Source organism: Aspergillus sydowii (genome assembly GCF_001890705.1).
Source record: "Aspergillus sydowii CBS 593.65 unplaced genomic scaffold ASPSYscaffold_21, whole genome shotgun sequence".
Classification (NCBI taxonomy): Eukaryota; Fungi; Ascomycota; class Eurotiomycetes; order Eurotiales; family Aspergillaceae; genus Aspergillus; species Aspergillus sydowii.
The window spans coordinates 138,867-154,920 of NW_024467879.1; the positions used below are offsets into that span (position 1 = coordinate 138,867).

At 47.7% G+C, this 16,054-nt stretch overlaps 6 protein-coding genes and 1 non-coding gene across 7 annotated transcripts; 3 read left to right on the forward strand and 4 right to left on the reverse strand.

Moving 5' to 3' along the window:
* Positions 1–4: 4 nt before the first annotated feature.
* Positions 5–1,739, reverse strand: ASPSYDRAFT_83138 (MDR family MFS transporter; the record flags this gene model as incomplete). The annotated part of the gene is made up of 3 exons (XM_040851200.1): positions 5–604; positions 663–1,080; positions 1,126–1,739. The coding sequence occupies 3 exons, from the start codon at positions 1,737–1,739 to the stop codon at positions 5–7; spliced, it is 1,632 nt and encodes a 543-aa protein (XP_040696204.1).
* Positions 1,740–2,736: 997 nt separating this feature from the next.
* Positions 2,737–2,822, reverse strand: ASPSYDRAFT_t137. Its single transcript has one exon. It is a non-coding gene; the product is annotated as a tRNA-Leu (tRNA).
* Positions 2,823–3,113: 291 nt separating this feature from the next.
* ASPSYDRAFT_1169850 (uncharacterized protein) lies at positions 3,114–3,709 on the forward strand (the record flags this gene model as incomplete). The annotated part of the gene is made up of 2 exons (XM_040840233.1): positions 3,114–3,250; positions 3,297–3,709. The coding sequence occupies 2 exons, from the start codon at positions 3,114–3,116 to the stop codon at positions 3,673–3,675; spliced, it is 516 nt and encodes a 171-aa protein (XP_040696205.1). The 3' UTR covers positions 3,676–3,709.
* A 1,871-nt stretch (positions 3,710–5,580) lies between these two features.
* On the reverse strand, positions 5,581–7,280 carry ASPSYDRAFT_164742 (uncharacterized protein; the record flags this gene model as incomplete). The annotated part of the gene is made up of 3 exons (XM_040843284.1): positions 5,581–6,851; positions 6,905–7,007; positions 7,059–7,280. 3 exons carry the CDS (start codon positions 7,278–7,280, stop codon positions 5,581–5,583), a joined length of 1,596 nt encoding a protein of 531 aa, XP_040696206.1.
* Positions 7,281–9,577: 2,297 nt separating this feature from the next.
* Positions 9,578–11,548, forward strand: ASPSYDRAFT_707636 (5'-methylthioadenosine/S-adenosylhomocysteine nucleosidase family protein). Its single transcript, XM_040850531.1, has 4 exons — positions 9,578–10,952; positions 11,027–11,109; positions 11,198–11,348; positions 11,412–11,548. Exons 1-3 carry the CDS (start codon positions 9,818–9,820, stop codon positions 11,291–11,293), a joined length of 1,314 nt encoding a protein of 437 aa, XP_040696207.1. The 5' UTR covers positions 9,578–9,817; the 3' UTR covers positions 11,294–11,348; positions 11,412–11,548.
* A 178-nt stretch (positions 11,549–11,726) lies between these two features.
* Positions 11,727–12,479, forward strand: ASPSYDRAFT_52032 (uncharacterized protein). The gene has a single exon (XM_040848415.1). The coding sequence runs from the start codon at positions 11,741–11,743 to the stop codon at positions 12,272–12,274; it is 534 nt and encodes a 177-aa protein (XP_040696208.1). The 5' UTR covers positions 11,727–11,740; the 3' UTR covers positions 12,275–12,479.
* An 808-nt stretch (positions 12,480–13,287) lies between these two features.
* Positions 13,288–15,863, reverse strand: ASPSYDRAFT_73848 (Clr5 domain-containing protein). The gene is made up of 2 exons (XM_040850744.1): positions 15,267–15,863; positions 13,288–15,195 (listed from the first exon to the last, which is right to left on the reverse strand). Exons 1-2 carry the CDS (start codon positions 15,743–15,745, stop codon positions 13,575–13,577), a joined length of 2,100 nt encoding a protein of 699 aa, XP_040696209.1. The 5' UTR covers positions 15,746–15,863; the 3' UTR covers positions 13,288–13,574.
* Between the last annotated feature and the right edge of the window lie 191 nt (positions 15,864–16,054).

Sequence of the window (16,054 nt, forward strand, 5' to 3'; positions counted from 1 at the left end):
ATAATCACGATTGCTTCTTCTTCACCGAACGCCATTCAACCAAGAGACTGCCCACGATTGTCGTACACCCCAACGCAACAGAAAGATACCAAGTCCTCGTCAGGCTCGTATTCATAGCACCCAGAGCCTTGTCCAGCATATCCACTGGAGCCAGATCCTTAATATCCCCCAGCCCCAGCTCTTCAATCTTCTTAGGCGTCAATCCCGGTACAACACTCTGCAATCTCCCCGCCAGCAGATTCGTAAAGATCACCTGCGCAACAGGAAGAAAAACAGCCGGGCCCAGACTCTGCGAGAACAAAATAACGCCTATGGCAAGGTTCACATCCGCCGCACTCATGGTCGTCTGCACAGCGGCCTGCGGACCCTGGAAGCCAATGCCGCCACTGAAGCCCGCGAACCAGGAATAGAGGATGATCTGGATTAGAGAGGTGTGGAGGCTGTACGTAGTCATCAGGCCCGCGGCGATGGGCATGCATATCGAGCCGAGGATCATAAAGGGAGCGTAGTAGCCCAGCGTGGTGGTGCCGATGCCTTGGAGCATGAGTCCTAGCATATTCCCGACAAGGAGGGGGGTCATCAGGTAGCCACTTTCTCCTGTAGTCTGGAGAATTTCTTAGCAGGTGCTTTACAGTAATGGGTTGGTTGGGAGGGATACATACCCGAGATAGAACGATCTGATAGTACGTTGGCAGATACCAGTCGAGGACATTGATCATGGAATTTGTGCAGGCAGTGTAGATGAAGCCGGCGATCACATTCCGGTCTCTGATGATACGGAAAGGGAGCACCGCCGAGTCGCCGCGTCGATATTGATTAAAGACGAATGCACCGAATAGAACTCCAAACACGACGAACAATGCAATCACCTTCGCATCAGACCAGGGATACTTTGTACCCGCCCAGGACAGGGCGATGAAGAGCGCTGTTAGCGCTGGAATGAACAGGCAGTTGCTGACCAGGTCCAGTTCTCTGATCTTCTGGGTAACTGTAAGGTTGTCTTCCTGGTGGGTTTTTGGGGGATCTGAGAAGAGGAAGAACAAGGCTGTTAGGGAGAGAGCACCTATGGGGAGGTTGATCCTAGAAAGTCAGTCATACTATCTTGACTGCATCTTGAAGGCGTACCAAAAACACCACCTCCACCCTAAAGACTGCGTCAAAGCACCCCCCACGACCGGTGCCGCAATAGCTGCAGTCATGTCCACAGACGCCATCAAGCCGAGAAACATCGGGCGCCTATCAAGAGGCACAATGTGCAACAGAACTGTAAAACACCCAGCCAGTTGCCCTGAGAAGGCGAGCCCCGTCACTGCCCTCCCTACGACGAACATCATCGACGACGCAGCGGTAGCACAGAGCAGCGACCCAACAAGAAAAATAACATTGCTCAGCAAGAATATAATCTTGATCGAGAAGAGCTTATACATCTTCGCGAACCCGAACTGAAACGCACAACAGCATAGCCGGAATGCCGACGCGTACCAGCCCACATCGGCGACAGTGTGGAAGTCGTTCGTGATACTGGGCACGGCCGTAGCGACAATGTTGGTGTCTAGACCCCCGAGCGTGAGAACCACGGATAATGCAATAATGGTGAACCAGAACTTGGTGCCTGTTGGGTAGTTTGGCTCTGCTGCTGGAGAGTCGATGTCGAGAGCCTCAACCAGCTGGGCCGTGCTGGTGGTGGACTTCCGGGGCTCGTTCTCGAGGGAACGGATCTCTGGTGTGGTGGTCGCCATTCAAGAGGCTCAAGAGAGTATACTGAGTCTACATGAGAGAAAAAGAAGTAAAAGAGAAGGGGAACGGAGTTTTACAGGGGTGGCCGGCCATTGCCAATAGTCAGGCTACACAGACATTCCTGCGCACCTCACGCGTCATCTCCACCAACTTCAGGGCCAAACAAGTCCAGATGCAAGGGGAGCACAGAAAATGTAGGGTTCTTATTCAGACACTGCTGTCGATGTCTACAGACAGCCGGAGGCCTTGTCAATGCACTGTACTCAGCAGCATTGAGCAATCGACGGATATCTAGTAAACGCAGATCACGCCGGGCATTCCACGCAATCACACCTTGAAAGCCAAGTCGACGAACTCAATTCCCAGGTGGAGATCCTTTGAACGTTGCCATTGGAACCTCGTCTGAAAAATCTCAATCTCACTGCGAATTGGCTAATCCCACCTGGCGCTGTTCAACGGAGACAGGTATCAAAGACAACGCCAGCTCCGCAGGCATTCGATACTCTTATGAAGTCAACAGCCACTGCGGCTCTCCGATGCCTTCACTACAGAGTCTGTACTTATCAAACAACTCAAAGATGACCTCCGTTAACCGCAGTCTCATCTTTAAGTCCTTGAAAACCGGCGAGCAGGCGTAGGCTTATGACCTCCTGGCAGACTCCAGAGCAGAATAGGGCCTGGTGCTATGACGCTCATGCCTGAAGCGCGGTGGGTTTTCCCTATGGGGATTACAGGAATCTAATACATTTATTTTGTGCTGGACGACTAATTCGACCAATGGCACGTTCCCAAAGATAGCCAGCTACAGGGTAGAAGACAAAATATATAGGTATTCGGTACAAGGAGAAGAATCGTCAACGACTCCAAGGCCCGCGTCACTTGAGCCATGGAAAGAAATACAGGGCCAAAAGAACAGAGATAAATAAATTAAAAGGCGGGGAAAAATAAATAAATAAATAAAATCTGAAGCGAAATGAGGTGAGCAGGAAAAAAAAACCATGACAAGGACGAGATTCGAACTCGCGCGGTTTCCCACTGGTGGAATCATCCTAAAACCAGCGCCTTAACCACTCGGCCACCTTGCCGCAATATGCAAAATTTGATCGATGATTGGGCTGTTCTTTGCATACCCCATTCGAGGTCCGAAACATTTCGGGGTTCTCTGACTGATTTAGGGCTATCACAATGTAGTGACTGTCAGTCTAGCAGCTGCCCACGCTAGTCTTTAAAGCTGACCCCTTCCGTGCTCTGTCGAATAAATTCTGCACAGCCTTACTTGAATCAACCCGACACAATGGACGAGACGGTCAAGACCATTTCCATCCCCGGCGTGGCCTGGGAAATCGCCGCCAACATCCACCTTCCACCAAACAACCATGACCGACTACCGCTTCGAGTGCTCTGTGGGAGTCACACCCGTCAAATTTGGCCGTCTTGCCCGCGAGTCCTTTGGCAGGCTCGACCCAGCCGGTGCCCTGGAGAAGATGGCCAAGCAGCGCACAGCTGAGGCACAGTGCGGCGAGCGCTTCGTGATGAACTACCTCCCTCCAACCGTAGAGGACGCCGAAAAAGGCTACCTCAGACATTGATATCCTCGAAGCAACCGAATACTACAAGATTGACCGCGGCAAGGCGGAGTTCGGCTGCACCAGTGCTCTGTTTTCATTCAACAGTGCCGCCGCTTCATGGGATGCCTTTGCCTTTGCGGGGAAAATCATGACGCGCCCTTTCCTTGTGGTTGTCGGCGACAAGGTTGGTGGGTTCGGCGGGTATCGCGATGCCAGCGAGATTCATGCCCGTGCTGCGTCGACGGAGAAGAAACTGCTTGCTATTCCTGGTGTTTCCCACTACGAATTTTATGATAAACCCGAGGCTGTTAAGCCTGCGCTTGATGAGATCCTGCCGTTCCTGAAGGCGCACCTAGGTGAGGCTGCATGAATCATGGGAATTTGAAAACGGAATTTGATCATCGGGAGGGGTCCTTGATGTTGCAGGTTGGACAGTATTGAGTGGACCCAGAGAGAGCTGCAAGAAAAGACAAGTCCAGGTTTGTTGATCGCCGCTCCGAAGGATTTCGGAGACCCACAGCCCTGAATCGAGATCTCCTCGATTTGAACACAAGCCATTTCATTAGAAACAAAGATCTACCAAAAGAATGTGAGGACCTGTGAGATCTACGCTGAAAATGACAGCTACTGAGTCCTTCGAGCCTGAACCACTTCTGCTTTTCGGCAATAGTTGATCTGGTCTCTTCCGATTTGTAAATTATTGCTGTTTGCAGAGGTGGTGCCGAGCTAGATCGTGTTCTTGGAGGTTCTTGAAAGAATTATAATACAGCTCGCAATCTGGACAAAAGTAATGAGACTCCACCGGGTGATTTCGAAAATCTTCAATAGCCTCAAAGACTTGGTATAATGAATGTCGCGGTGTATTTCTGCAATGTGAAGAGAGGCCAATTATAGAACCGAAATTCCTTTCGCAGAGAGTAGGGTACGGGCCTAGATCCATATTTGATTCTGATGACTTTGGTTGCGAAGAGCGGTGATGTGTCCGGCTCAGTGAGGAATTACATTGGCATTCATCTTTGTGTACAGCAGTATACAAATTACGAAGAGTGCAGTAGTAGTGTGGAATAGTACCCAAGATACAGCGCGGCCACAAAGGCTGTACGAGTGGAACCGACTCCACAGGTTGCATCCATATTGCGGGCTGAGCTGTCCAGCTAGTCTGCGAGTTTAGCTGGTCTTCTGTTCAGCTCGATGCTCTCGTCCAGCCAGAGTCTTCAGTCTAGCGAGTCTTGCAGTCTCCACGCAATCGGTGAAAACTCAAAATCAGGTTACGGTAATACGTAGTGACAATGCTGAACATGATCTGCACCATTCCCTAGTGAACCAATGAAAGCGTATAAATCTTAATAGAGCGAATATTTCCCAACTCCTTAGATCGATAAGGGGTATAAAGCAAGGAACCCCTCGGTCCAGTTCAAGGATATCTTTCTAATAATTCTCTTTTCTTTAATTTAACCAAGCTGCCTTATAGCCATCTCTCATAATGCGTCTTTTTACGCTTCTTACTCTGCTTCTACCGGCTGCCTTCTCCCAAGGTTCTCACGCATTTGAGTGTCCGGATGAGGTTGGTCTTTTCCCAGACGTACACGATTGTACCCAATATATTGAATGCCTTGCTTTCGAGCCGATTACACACAAATGCCCCGATGGACTGGTTTTCAATAAGACGAGCTTGATATGTGACTTCCGGAGTACCGCTGGATGTGATGAGGTATAAATCTCAAGTATGATTGAAGGCCTCCTGATTGATTTACTGCTGTAATAATATGGCTGACGAAATATATTATTAACTGTAACAGCACTCCATCCATTGAGGATTTCGACAGGCTAAGGATTCGGCCAGATGGACAATCATAGCTTCTGCGAGGAGATGAGTACTATTTATTCGCTCGTACACTTTCAGCATTCCCAGCCTCATGGGCCCCTTTGCACTTATAACCAGTCATTGTCCACTTGTCTGTTCCGCATGCTTTTTGAACTTAGTTTTTGTCTATTTGCCACAGTAATAGCATAAAACAACTGAATTCTCTCCTATATATTATGCTATCATTTTACAAATATTCTCTGTTATTCTTTCTAATAAAAGTAGCTGTCTAGAACATTTGGCCGGTGCGGAATCTAAGTTTATGGATCTGTCTGCGTAGTTCTTTCTGGTTGGCTACGTGGCCGGAATATATCTCCGCTGGGCGCTAACGTGGCACGTGCCAGGGCTATGGGCCGAGACATGAGTCGGACCACCTTTGGTGTGGACAATGCTATTATCTTGTTTAACCAGTTAGATCGGGTAGATGAAGAATCGATTCTCCAGATCCGATAAATCCAGCATCGTAATATCGACCTTCCTGCGCACCACCGTGCCATCCGTATCATACTGCTCGACCTCGCCAAACTCATGTGCGAGTCTCTCCTCCTCCGTCAGGCCCGCAGCCCATGCTTTACGCTCGGCATTCCGACGTTTCAAGATATATGGAATAATGAACAATATAACCGGTGTACCTGTCCAACTGACAACAATCTGCGCAATCCAAGCCCCGTAATAGCGAGGCGCATCCTTAGGAACCCATATCTGGGGCGAGCACAGATTGGCAATGGAATACCCGACCATGAACATGACATTCCGGGTGAGTTTCTTGGTATAGCCCGAGGCAGACGATGTGGTCCAACCCAGGGCAATAATGTAGGTGTTCCCATATGTATGGCCCGCTAGCAACAGACATGCCAGCATAGCTAGCTTTGCGTCCCAATTGACTGCTACCATGCCAATGCCACCTGCAATGGCGGGGATACACCAGGCCAGTCCATGCAGGGCGAGGTTCGATGGCCACCACCGGAGTGCATAGACTCCGGCAATACAGATCGCGACACCAAAGCCACCCCCTGCTGCTGCTACCAGAGTTGAGCCCAGATCATCCACGCCCAGAGCCTGGGTGATGAGATTCTGTTGTCCGTAGGTGAGGTTGTTGGACATCATCAGCGTAAAGGATTGCAGGGCGAACAGCCACGAAACAGGATCGCGAAGGGTTTCGATGAAATGCGGACGCTTGAATTGCTTCTGCTCGATGGAGCTTTGGCTCGATTCGTGCACCCGCTTGATTGCATGCACTTTCTCCTCCAGTGTCAGGAACTTGGCCTCGCCGGGGTTACTTGGGTATCGGAACCAGACAAGGATAGAGAGGAGGGTTGAGACACCGCCTGTGATAATCATGAAGAGTTTCCACGGTAGGATATTACTGTGACTCCAGAGCAGACCGTACGAGATAAAGGCAGCACAGACAGGGGCTAGTGCAGAGGTAATCCACAGTACTGGTTGCAGAAAGGACTGCTCGCGGCGGTTGAAGAACATGCCAATGGTCATTTCCATCGCGGGCACAACTACTGATTCCGCTGCCCCCAGGGCCAGTCGCAGGACTACCAGACCGGCGTATCTTGTGGCGACGCAGTGAAGGAGGAGAGTGACACCCCACATGAAGACAAGCCCAGCGACGAATTTGCCGAATGGAAGCCTTTGCATGGCGTAGTGTCTGGGCCACTGCGCGACAATATATCCTAGAGGATTAGACAGGACCCTACAGCAAAAAATGGCTTTAGCTCCTGCGTACCGACATAGAAGAAAGTCCCGAGGTTGTTGTATTGAGCCTTGTCAATGCCAGTCTCCTCAAACAAGCCCAACAGGGCAGAGTAACCGAGGGTCGACTTGTCAATCTATAAAAGTCAGCGTAGATGGACTGGCGTCTCTTCTCGGGTTTACCATACAAAGAGTAGGAGGTTGATGGCAGACAGCAAGCCCATAACATGCCAGTACAGCTTTCGTCTCAGCTTCTTCTCCTTATCAGGCGTCAACGGACCAAATTCATCGCCGTGGTCCTCCAATATGCGCAGCGTAACGTCCGCATATTTCTCATTGACAACTGTCTCCGTCTCTTGTGGAATTGGAGAGGTCGTTGAGTCGGAGACCTTGGGTTCTGAGTCACCCATAGCGTGCGAGTTGAGACGAAAAGACAAGAAAAGCCCTAGCAATTTGTGAAAGAAGAGAGGGAGCAAAATACCAGGCTTTTTGGAGATATTTATCGTTATCAAATCGCGGAATTATGAGGTGCTCTTGCATCATTTCTAATCTGGCTGATTGAGTTTGGCCATATGCCATACTGCTACGGCGATAAGGAGGGATGTAAACTCCTCTCCAATTGCATATCTGAGATCCTATATAAATCATTGTTCAACTGTGGTTAGTACATACAACAGCTTTTAAGGGTTCATAACTTAGTCTAGGTATTCTAGAGCTCGATAGTATTATTAAAAGATCCTGATATAATTTTCTAGCTGCCTGGCAAGAAAGCTATTAACTGAAGCTGACTAGAATAGCCCTGGAGAGATTATAGCTTAACAAGCTTAAGTATCTAAGAGCTTAATAATAGTATTGCCAGATCCTAAAATAATTTTTCAGCTATCTGGTAAGAATGCCACTGACTGAACCATACCAAGATAACACTCCAAGGGATCACAGCTCTGAATCAGTCTTAGTAACGTATCCTAGACCCTAATAGTATTATTAATAAATCCTCATATAATCTTCTAGCTATCTAGTGAGAAGGCCACTAACTAAACTACACTAGAATAATTCTTAAGAGATTATAGCACTAAGCTAGTCTAGGTATTATAGATCTTGATAGTATTATTACTATCAAGTGACATGATTATCTAGCTGTCTGGCGAGAAGGCTACTGACTTAGCTGAAATAGAATAGCCCTCAAGTGTCTGTAGCTCTGAATTCCATGACTTCTTCACTTGTGGCAAGACAGGCATCCAACTAGCTGTTGGTTGTTAAAGATTCTTCCAGTGATACTGTCTGTAGGAGAAAACGCGAGTCTAACAGTAGGCTTAAAGCAGGGCATTGTTTATCATTTGGATGTGTTTTAAAACAAACTGGTTAGCATCCTGCAGGAACTCCGCTAATTCTATATCTATGTCTCTCTGAAAGGCCTTTAGTAGCTAGTACGTGACAGGTAAGATAGCGACTTACACCTAAACCTGACGGTAATATGTTGATAATATCAATAGACTTGGAGGCAAGATCCATTAAGCTCATCGCATTTAACCAATTGAGGACAAGCTCTTTCAGAAATAAGAATACTTCAGTCTCAGATGCATCAGATTCACTATTTGTAAGTGATATGCCCAGTAGTGGCAAGAGTATCGCAGAACTTGCGAAACGTACTGAAAAATCGCATGGCGACCAACATCTTCCTGCCGTATCCCATAACTTAGCAGTCGGTAGATATTGCGCGTTAACCATAACCTGGGATTTTTCATGATATGCAGACAATTTTATGGTAATTTTTCGTGAGTTTCCTTCTTGTTAATACGCAAGACTTTCTCCTGTGTATTAAGGAGAAACTCTCAAACCAATAGATATGGAATGCATACTGGTGTACAATAATCCTTTAGGACACTAAGGACTGAGTGAAATGCGTCTAATAAAGCCGTAAGTGCTCTTTCGTCCATATCGAGAAGCTCAGAAAGGCTATTTAACTGACGGTGGATTAGCGAGAAGAATAATAACACCAACTATCCTGCGGAACTCATTCTTGACGACTGGAGAACTTTCAACACGATGCTTCAATATTGGGAGGTATATCTTTTTCATTTGAGACGATGCTGTCATATCAGAGCTTCTGAGGATGATATCGAGTTGATGCTTCGGAACCTGATAGTTCTCTTCGATGAAGCGACAAATTGTGGATGCGAAGATGAAAAGAGGACTGCCATTTTTATTAATGTTTTCGTTCTCTCATATCCAGGCCAATCTCCAGGGATTTTCCTTTCTCTCTCCCGTCGATGCTTACGTATCATTCGAGCCGTGAAAAGTTTGGTATGGTTAGTCAGCTCAAGCCAGACCCGAATTTTCTCTAGCCTGGGACAAAAGTTTGGGATGAATCCCGGGACGGGCCGGGAGACCCACATAGAGCCTTCAATGACAGAGGCACGATTCTTGTGCAAATATTTTAAACTTGCCCGTATGGAGATCCTAGAGCTTAATGGTATTGTTATATAAATCAGCGGCCAGCAAACTACCATTCGGCGAGAAGGGGACAGATTCAACCTAGCCTGGAGCTCAAGGTCCAATAGCCGTGCTGCGGGGTCTTCGGGCGACTCAAAACAAGGGCTTTAGGTGTCAACGCGTTCGTCACGAGCTGGCAGACGTTCGATGGCTGGAGCTAGTAAGAGGAGAGGATATTAATGGTACCTATGTTTAAATAGATTATCCGTCTTGTGTTTATGGAATGAACGCATAAACATATCCATGAGCAGACTGCATCATAGGGATTATGGTGACTTTTCCTAGGAAGCACTACTACTTCAGGTAGGGGTTCCGCGGACTATAGTTGCTCCGCGCCGGAGGAAGGTGCGGACTTGGGATTTGGAGGACGTAGGTGTGAGATCCAGCCTCAGCTGGTCATGTTCTGCAGGTTAATACCAACCCCAACTCTATTTGCGCTCCCTACACGGCCTCCATGGCATCGGAAATACGGCAAGAGCATATCGTGAGACAAAATTGGGATAAAATTAAACTGGAAACGTCGATCTTTAGCCGTCGCTTGTGCCACCGTGACGAAATCAATCCGAGAATGCGTCCCAGAAGTCGTGATGAATTTGAGATAGCAATCATTTGTGCCCTTCCCCTGGAGGCTGATGCCGTCGAAGCACTATTCGATGAGTCGTATGATAAACTGAGTCAGATATACGGCAAAGAACCTCAAGATGACAACATATATACATCGGGAAGGATTGGCCAACATAGTGTCGTCCTCTGCTATATGCCAGGAATGGGAAAAGGAAGTGCTGCAAGTGTCGCTTCAGGTTTGCGAGTCAGCTATACTGCGATAAAGTACGCATTAGTCGTTGGGATTTGCGGAGGAGTGCCATTTCCGTCTCAAAATACCGCAATCATTCTGGGAGACGTTATCATCGGCGACAGTGTTGTCGAATATGATTTCGGTGGACAGTATCCAGATAAATTCCGACGCAAGAATGACGCTAGAGGCACGATTGGGCCAACTAAAGAAATTCAAACCCTTCTTGCCGGCCTGAAAACACGCAATGCGCGTATTCAAGTACAGAAGCGAGTCTCCCAATCCCTTGAGAACCTTCAAAAGCACACAGGAAGCGAGTGGTATTACCCAGGCACTATAGAAGATGTGCTGTTCGAAGCCTCTTGTCGTCATAGGCACTATCGGCAACCCCTCGTTGTTAATTATTTTCGTGCCCACTGTAATTGCAGCATAGACCTCGTGTGTGACGCAGCATTAAAGAGCGATTGCAAAGAACTCGGATGCGTGGGGAAGCCGGTTCAACGCGACCGGTTGAGCTCAGATAGCCCGAAGCCTGTCGTGCATATCGGCCCAATTGCATCAGGCGACACGGTAATGAAATCCGGTGAACACCGCGACAATCTGGCTAAAGAGCTGGGGGTTATCGGATTTGAGATGGAAGGCGCCGGGGTTCAACAGAACATACCCTGTGTTGTCATCAAAGGCGTCTGCGATTATGCGGATAGTCATAAGAACAAGCTATGGCAGAATTATGCTGCCGCAACTGCTGCTTCTTGTGCTAAAGTCTTCCTGGAGTATTTGATACCTACCACTAAAGGTCAGTGATGCCAGGTCTTAGTACACTTCCTCAATCAAGTTGCTAGAGATGAAGACAACTGACTGATCCCATAGTGGCAGATCCAATAGCTAGAAAAACCCGGCTTTTAACAGAGCAAAGTCCGGATCTGGAAGATTATAGAGGCTCCATCGATTATGTTAGTACACAGTCTCGTGCGGCCGCTATATACGTTATGTATGATTCCGGGAGGTTAACTTAGACCTACATGCTGATTTCTTCCGCAGCCTTGCCTTTCTCTACTGCCGGAAGTTGCTCATGTCAATTCAAATGGGATTGTCACGGGTAATAAACCCATGGTCAGATCTACCAGTATATTTTGAAGATGCACATTCGAGACGTTATACAATTCCTCTTGACTTTATCAATTCTTGGGAGGTGTGAACACACTTTACACCAGTAACTCTTCTAGAGCTTATTTGACTGACAAATTGTGAATAGATTTTCGACTTCGCACTTGACCGCCACTTCAAAGATATGCCCGGCCATCAGAAGGTAAAAATGGGAAGCTATTTACTTGAGGACTCGGTCACTGGCAAAGAAATCAAGCACACCAGTCCTTTCAAAGCATGCTTTAGACCAGGACGACGAATTCTTATGAGCATGCTTTTCCGTCACGCTCAGCATGAGGAATCTAGCTGCCCCTCGTGTCATGCGATCAATCCGGATTCTGGGCGTTCCGATGTGTGTTGGTAAGATGTTCAGAAGCCGCTATATTCATATTCAGGACTGCCTAACCCCCCAACTCCTGTGACAGTTCTTTCTGCGGCATGCAATATCGCAGGATAACGGAAGTTCTTGAAGACGGCGAAGAGAGACAACCAATTCCTTCTGGTAATGCGGAGAAAGTAAAGACAAATTCAAATGACAGGCGTCTATTCTCTGGGCCCAAGACTCCCGCCGAAGCTGATCCTGCGGACGAGGATATTGCCGACTTCAAACGGGTCCAAATAGTGGCCCCTCCCAATTTCACAGAGCCTGATATTGCAGGAACGGCAAATGCATCAGCCGGCACCTTGTCGGCATCACGACAAAGAAGCGGCTCATCTGGAGAGCGAAGCGGCAGTGACGGACAGAGGACATTGTCTCCTAGCAGACATGGGAGTATGAGCTCCAGCAGAATTCATCGCCTTGACGACCACGTGGAATCCCTCCCAGTATCCGTGAAAGTAAAAATGCACGACGACCGCCGCCGTGTCACGCTACGAAGGCTGACATTGGAGGAAGCACCTATGAGTCGCCAGGCCTCGTTAATCGACGCCTCGTTAATCTCCCTCTCCAGCGGAGAAGTTAGCTACGATTGATGGCTCCGTGCGGAAGAACTCGAACGCCAGCAACACGAACAAATGCAGCGCGAAAACGCCACTGCCCCAAACTCCGCTGCAGCCACTGCAGATATGCCTCCTTCTCTCATATAGGCGTTGTCTATCATTTAGAATATCCCCTAGTATATTTATATTCATAGTAAGAAATCATATTTAATAAAAATGAGTACGCAACAACCGCAAAAATACCGCTCAGCTACCAAAAAGCGCCTAGACACCTAGTGGTGCTACATAGTGATATTTCAGGGGTCCTCTCTGTTTCACAATAAGAATGGACGGGGATTCTATGGTTCTATCATGGAATTAGCACGGGTTAGAGGCTATGCCATATACCCAACTTAACTGCCCTTGGTTTCGCCGTTTATGCCTATGCTGTCATGGTTTCTCTAGTATTGTAAGTAAATCTCCCGGGCATGTATAGGCTCAGCGTATATAGAGGTGAGAGAGATGTGTCTCACCTCTAGTAGACTTGCATAAGGGAGGGACACTAGATTTTTCCTACACTCCTTCAATAGGCTTTTTAAACACAAGGAATTTTCCTTACAAGCAGGCGTTGATCACACAAGAGCTGGAATCGCCAAGCAAACTTTGAAGTCGTCTTAGTTATATTGAGTGGCCTGAATACTGGCTGTGTTGCAACAATGCAGTTAAACGAACTACTGGGGTCCTGCACCCGGTAGTCGTACACTCAGGATCTTTGACTGTGACGGTCTGCAGCGTGGGTTCTGGGGTGCCTGATGTTACGTCACTAGGCCTGCGCCCCATCGCGTTTATTAGTATCAGAGTCCTACCACCCACCCTGTCTGTGCTAGTTTGTCTGACCTTCTGGGTGTCCGTACCAAAAGCCTAAACCTAATCTTGACCTAAAACCCTAGTCGAATCCCTAGCAAAAGCTTAGACTAATTCAGACGTGTGGCTTGCGACTCTGCCCGGGCTCGCAGGAGGTCAGTTGAAATAAAGTGAAGCTTACTAGGGTTGAGCAGAAGTAGATCGGCCGAAGAGCTGATTAAAAGATGCTTTGTGACCAACTGCAAAATAACTAATTAGTCAACTGATATAACCCGTATCTATCGCCCTTGAAGCATAAGACCATGCAATAACTCTCCCCTCTCCATCCTCTCTATCCTGCACTCGTCGCCACGCTCCTGCAGTTTCGCCTCCGTAGGGAGATATACGCCCACTCCACCTGCCTATGTTGCACTTTCGGTGCCAAAACCGCGATGGGCCCCTTATTGCCTCCGCTTTCAACGCTTGTGGTCCGGTTCACTCTGTCTAGTTCCTAATTCTGAAATAATCCTACATCAATCGACATCCACCCAGCCCCGAGGGTATTTCCGAGATCTTCTTCTTCCTTTGATATCTTCCTAATGCCAATTTGGCCATCCTTAGTAGCTATAGACGTGCAAATGAGCCCTTTGCCCCGCAAGTCTTGATGCGAGACAACAGATTCAAGTCTCTGCCTCCGCTCCCATGGCCCGATGAGTGACTCCTCCAGTATTTGAAGCCATTTGAGCCATGTAGCCTTGTCGGTCTCGAGACCACTAGTAGCCTGAAATTTATTCTTCAGAATCTCGAAGTCATGGATGTCTAGGTTGTGCTTGCCCATGAATGTATCGATATCATCTCCTGGTCGTGGTCTATGGAGATGCCTAACCTGATACACATCCCCAGAGAGGACCCTGGTATCTTCCAATTCACCTGAATGGTTAGGTTTTCCAACACTCAATTCAAGTCGAGTGAGAGTTGCTGTCTTGACCAGGAAGTTCTTCGAGTCCACTTGGTGCGTATATCCTTGTACATAACGGTGGAAACTTCCGGTGGCACCGGCTGCCTTCACAAGAGACCGCCTCAGCCACATCAGGGTCAACACATTTGTATGACAAGGCGATGGTCGATATATCTGTCTGTTGTTGCAAAATGCAAATGAGAGCTCCTTCACACGTTGCTGCCATGGCTCAATTGTCTCCGTCCGCCGGAATTCCAAGATATCATCCTGAGATTGATAACGGCCGTTAATGTCCCCCATCCATAAGTTGTCAGGTAGACAAACTTCCGCATCCAGACCGCTAGTCTGAAGAAGTGCTCTGAGAGCGTTGATGGCGTCAGTCCAGGTTGATGATATGAAACTTAAAAAATCCTCATGCCCTTCCTTGTGAACGTTAAAGAGGCAACGAAGAATTTCCAACATAGGATGCGTCTCTGGGAAATAAGCCCTCGATAGCTTCATGATATGGGCGAGAAGCATTTTGGATAGCTCTGAAGGCAGGCCACTCGTCAAAAGTGTCCAGAGTCCAAAGATCCACGAAAGAGGTTGGTCGTCCCTATGGACAAATTTTGATAAACTTTCAAAATGGAACTCGACAAAAATAAAAGCCGCCCGGAGATAGCTTCCACCTTTCGAGAAACGACTTTGTTTAAACAGCTTCAAGCCATGCTGAAGCAAGATAGATACAACATCAATGCTGTTTTGGCCGCTTATCCGAGCAGAGCAGAATATGTCTGGCATCGGACTTGTTATCTCCGCCCTTTCGCTGATCCAGTATGTATAACCTCGGTTGATACTGCGAAGAATTGCCTCTTTGAACCCAAGGCTGCCGGGAGCCGACACTAGATTCGAAGCAACATTAAGTGGGGACGGCGTTCGAGCATAGATATGGCCAGCCATTCGAATCATATCATCATTCCCTCCTCCTTCTTCAAATACTCGAGTGTCCAATCTCTTTCTCCTTAAGTAACTGTAAACATTTTGCATGTTGACCTCTTTCTCGGATCGGAATATGGTTGATGATTTGCCAGCGGAATCACGCATTTGCTTGAGGCTTAACATGGCCATGACATCCTGCTTTCGATTTTTCTTATATATCGCCCATTTCGATAGATGGGACTTGTACATGTTTATTCTGAAGCCGCATCAGCTTTTCCTCTGATTCTAATCCGCCTTTTAGGCAAATTTTTGATTAGCCGAACTTACGATGGCCTGAACCCTTCGTCTGCCTCCATTTGACGCATAACTTCTGAAAGTTTCTTGTTCTCTTCGAGATAGAGTTGCCTGATTCGGGGTTTATAGAGATCCCATATGTCTTCAGAATAAGAGAGTACTCGCTGGTTTGTCATTGTAACCGGGAGGCCTGTGGAAGCTGCTGCGAGGTCCGGCTCAGACTGTTGAGCCGCATCACCGCCAATATTGCCGAGAGTCCCGAGGTGTGACTGAGAAAATGAGCTAATTATCGTATAGTCGTTGACACCGTTCGGACTTTGAAGGTTGGGGGGCAGAGAATCAGATGCTGACGTTGGTTCAGAATGGACCCAGAAATCTTCAACACTGTCAAATGCAAGTTCAACGGCCTCGCTTGCATCTACTTCCTCGTGAGGTAACTGGGGTTGTAGCATAGGCGCTTCTTCCAGGATAGAATCGTATTCTAATGGAGCAGTATGCCTAGTAGACTCCATGCCGCTATGTCATCCAAGTGTTCAAGTCAATGAATTTGGAACCAAAAGATGTGAAAACAAAGATATATTGCCATGCACCAGAGGAGTAGCTTGAAGTTGAAGTAAAGTAGGGATTGAAAGGCCTCAAGAAGTCCTTCAGGGCAGTTAAATTATGGCTGTAACTCATACTATATATCTCCAGACGCACATAGCAACCAGTTCCCTGCAGTAGCGTAGCCACCAACCTTTGTCGCTGTACACTAACTTTTGATTGTTTCAATTACCAAAGTTTGTTGCATATGCATCTGCAACCCGCCTATTCGGGAAATG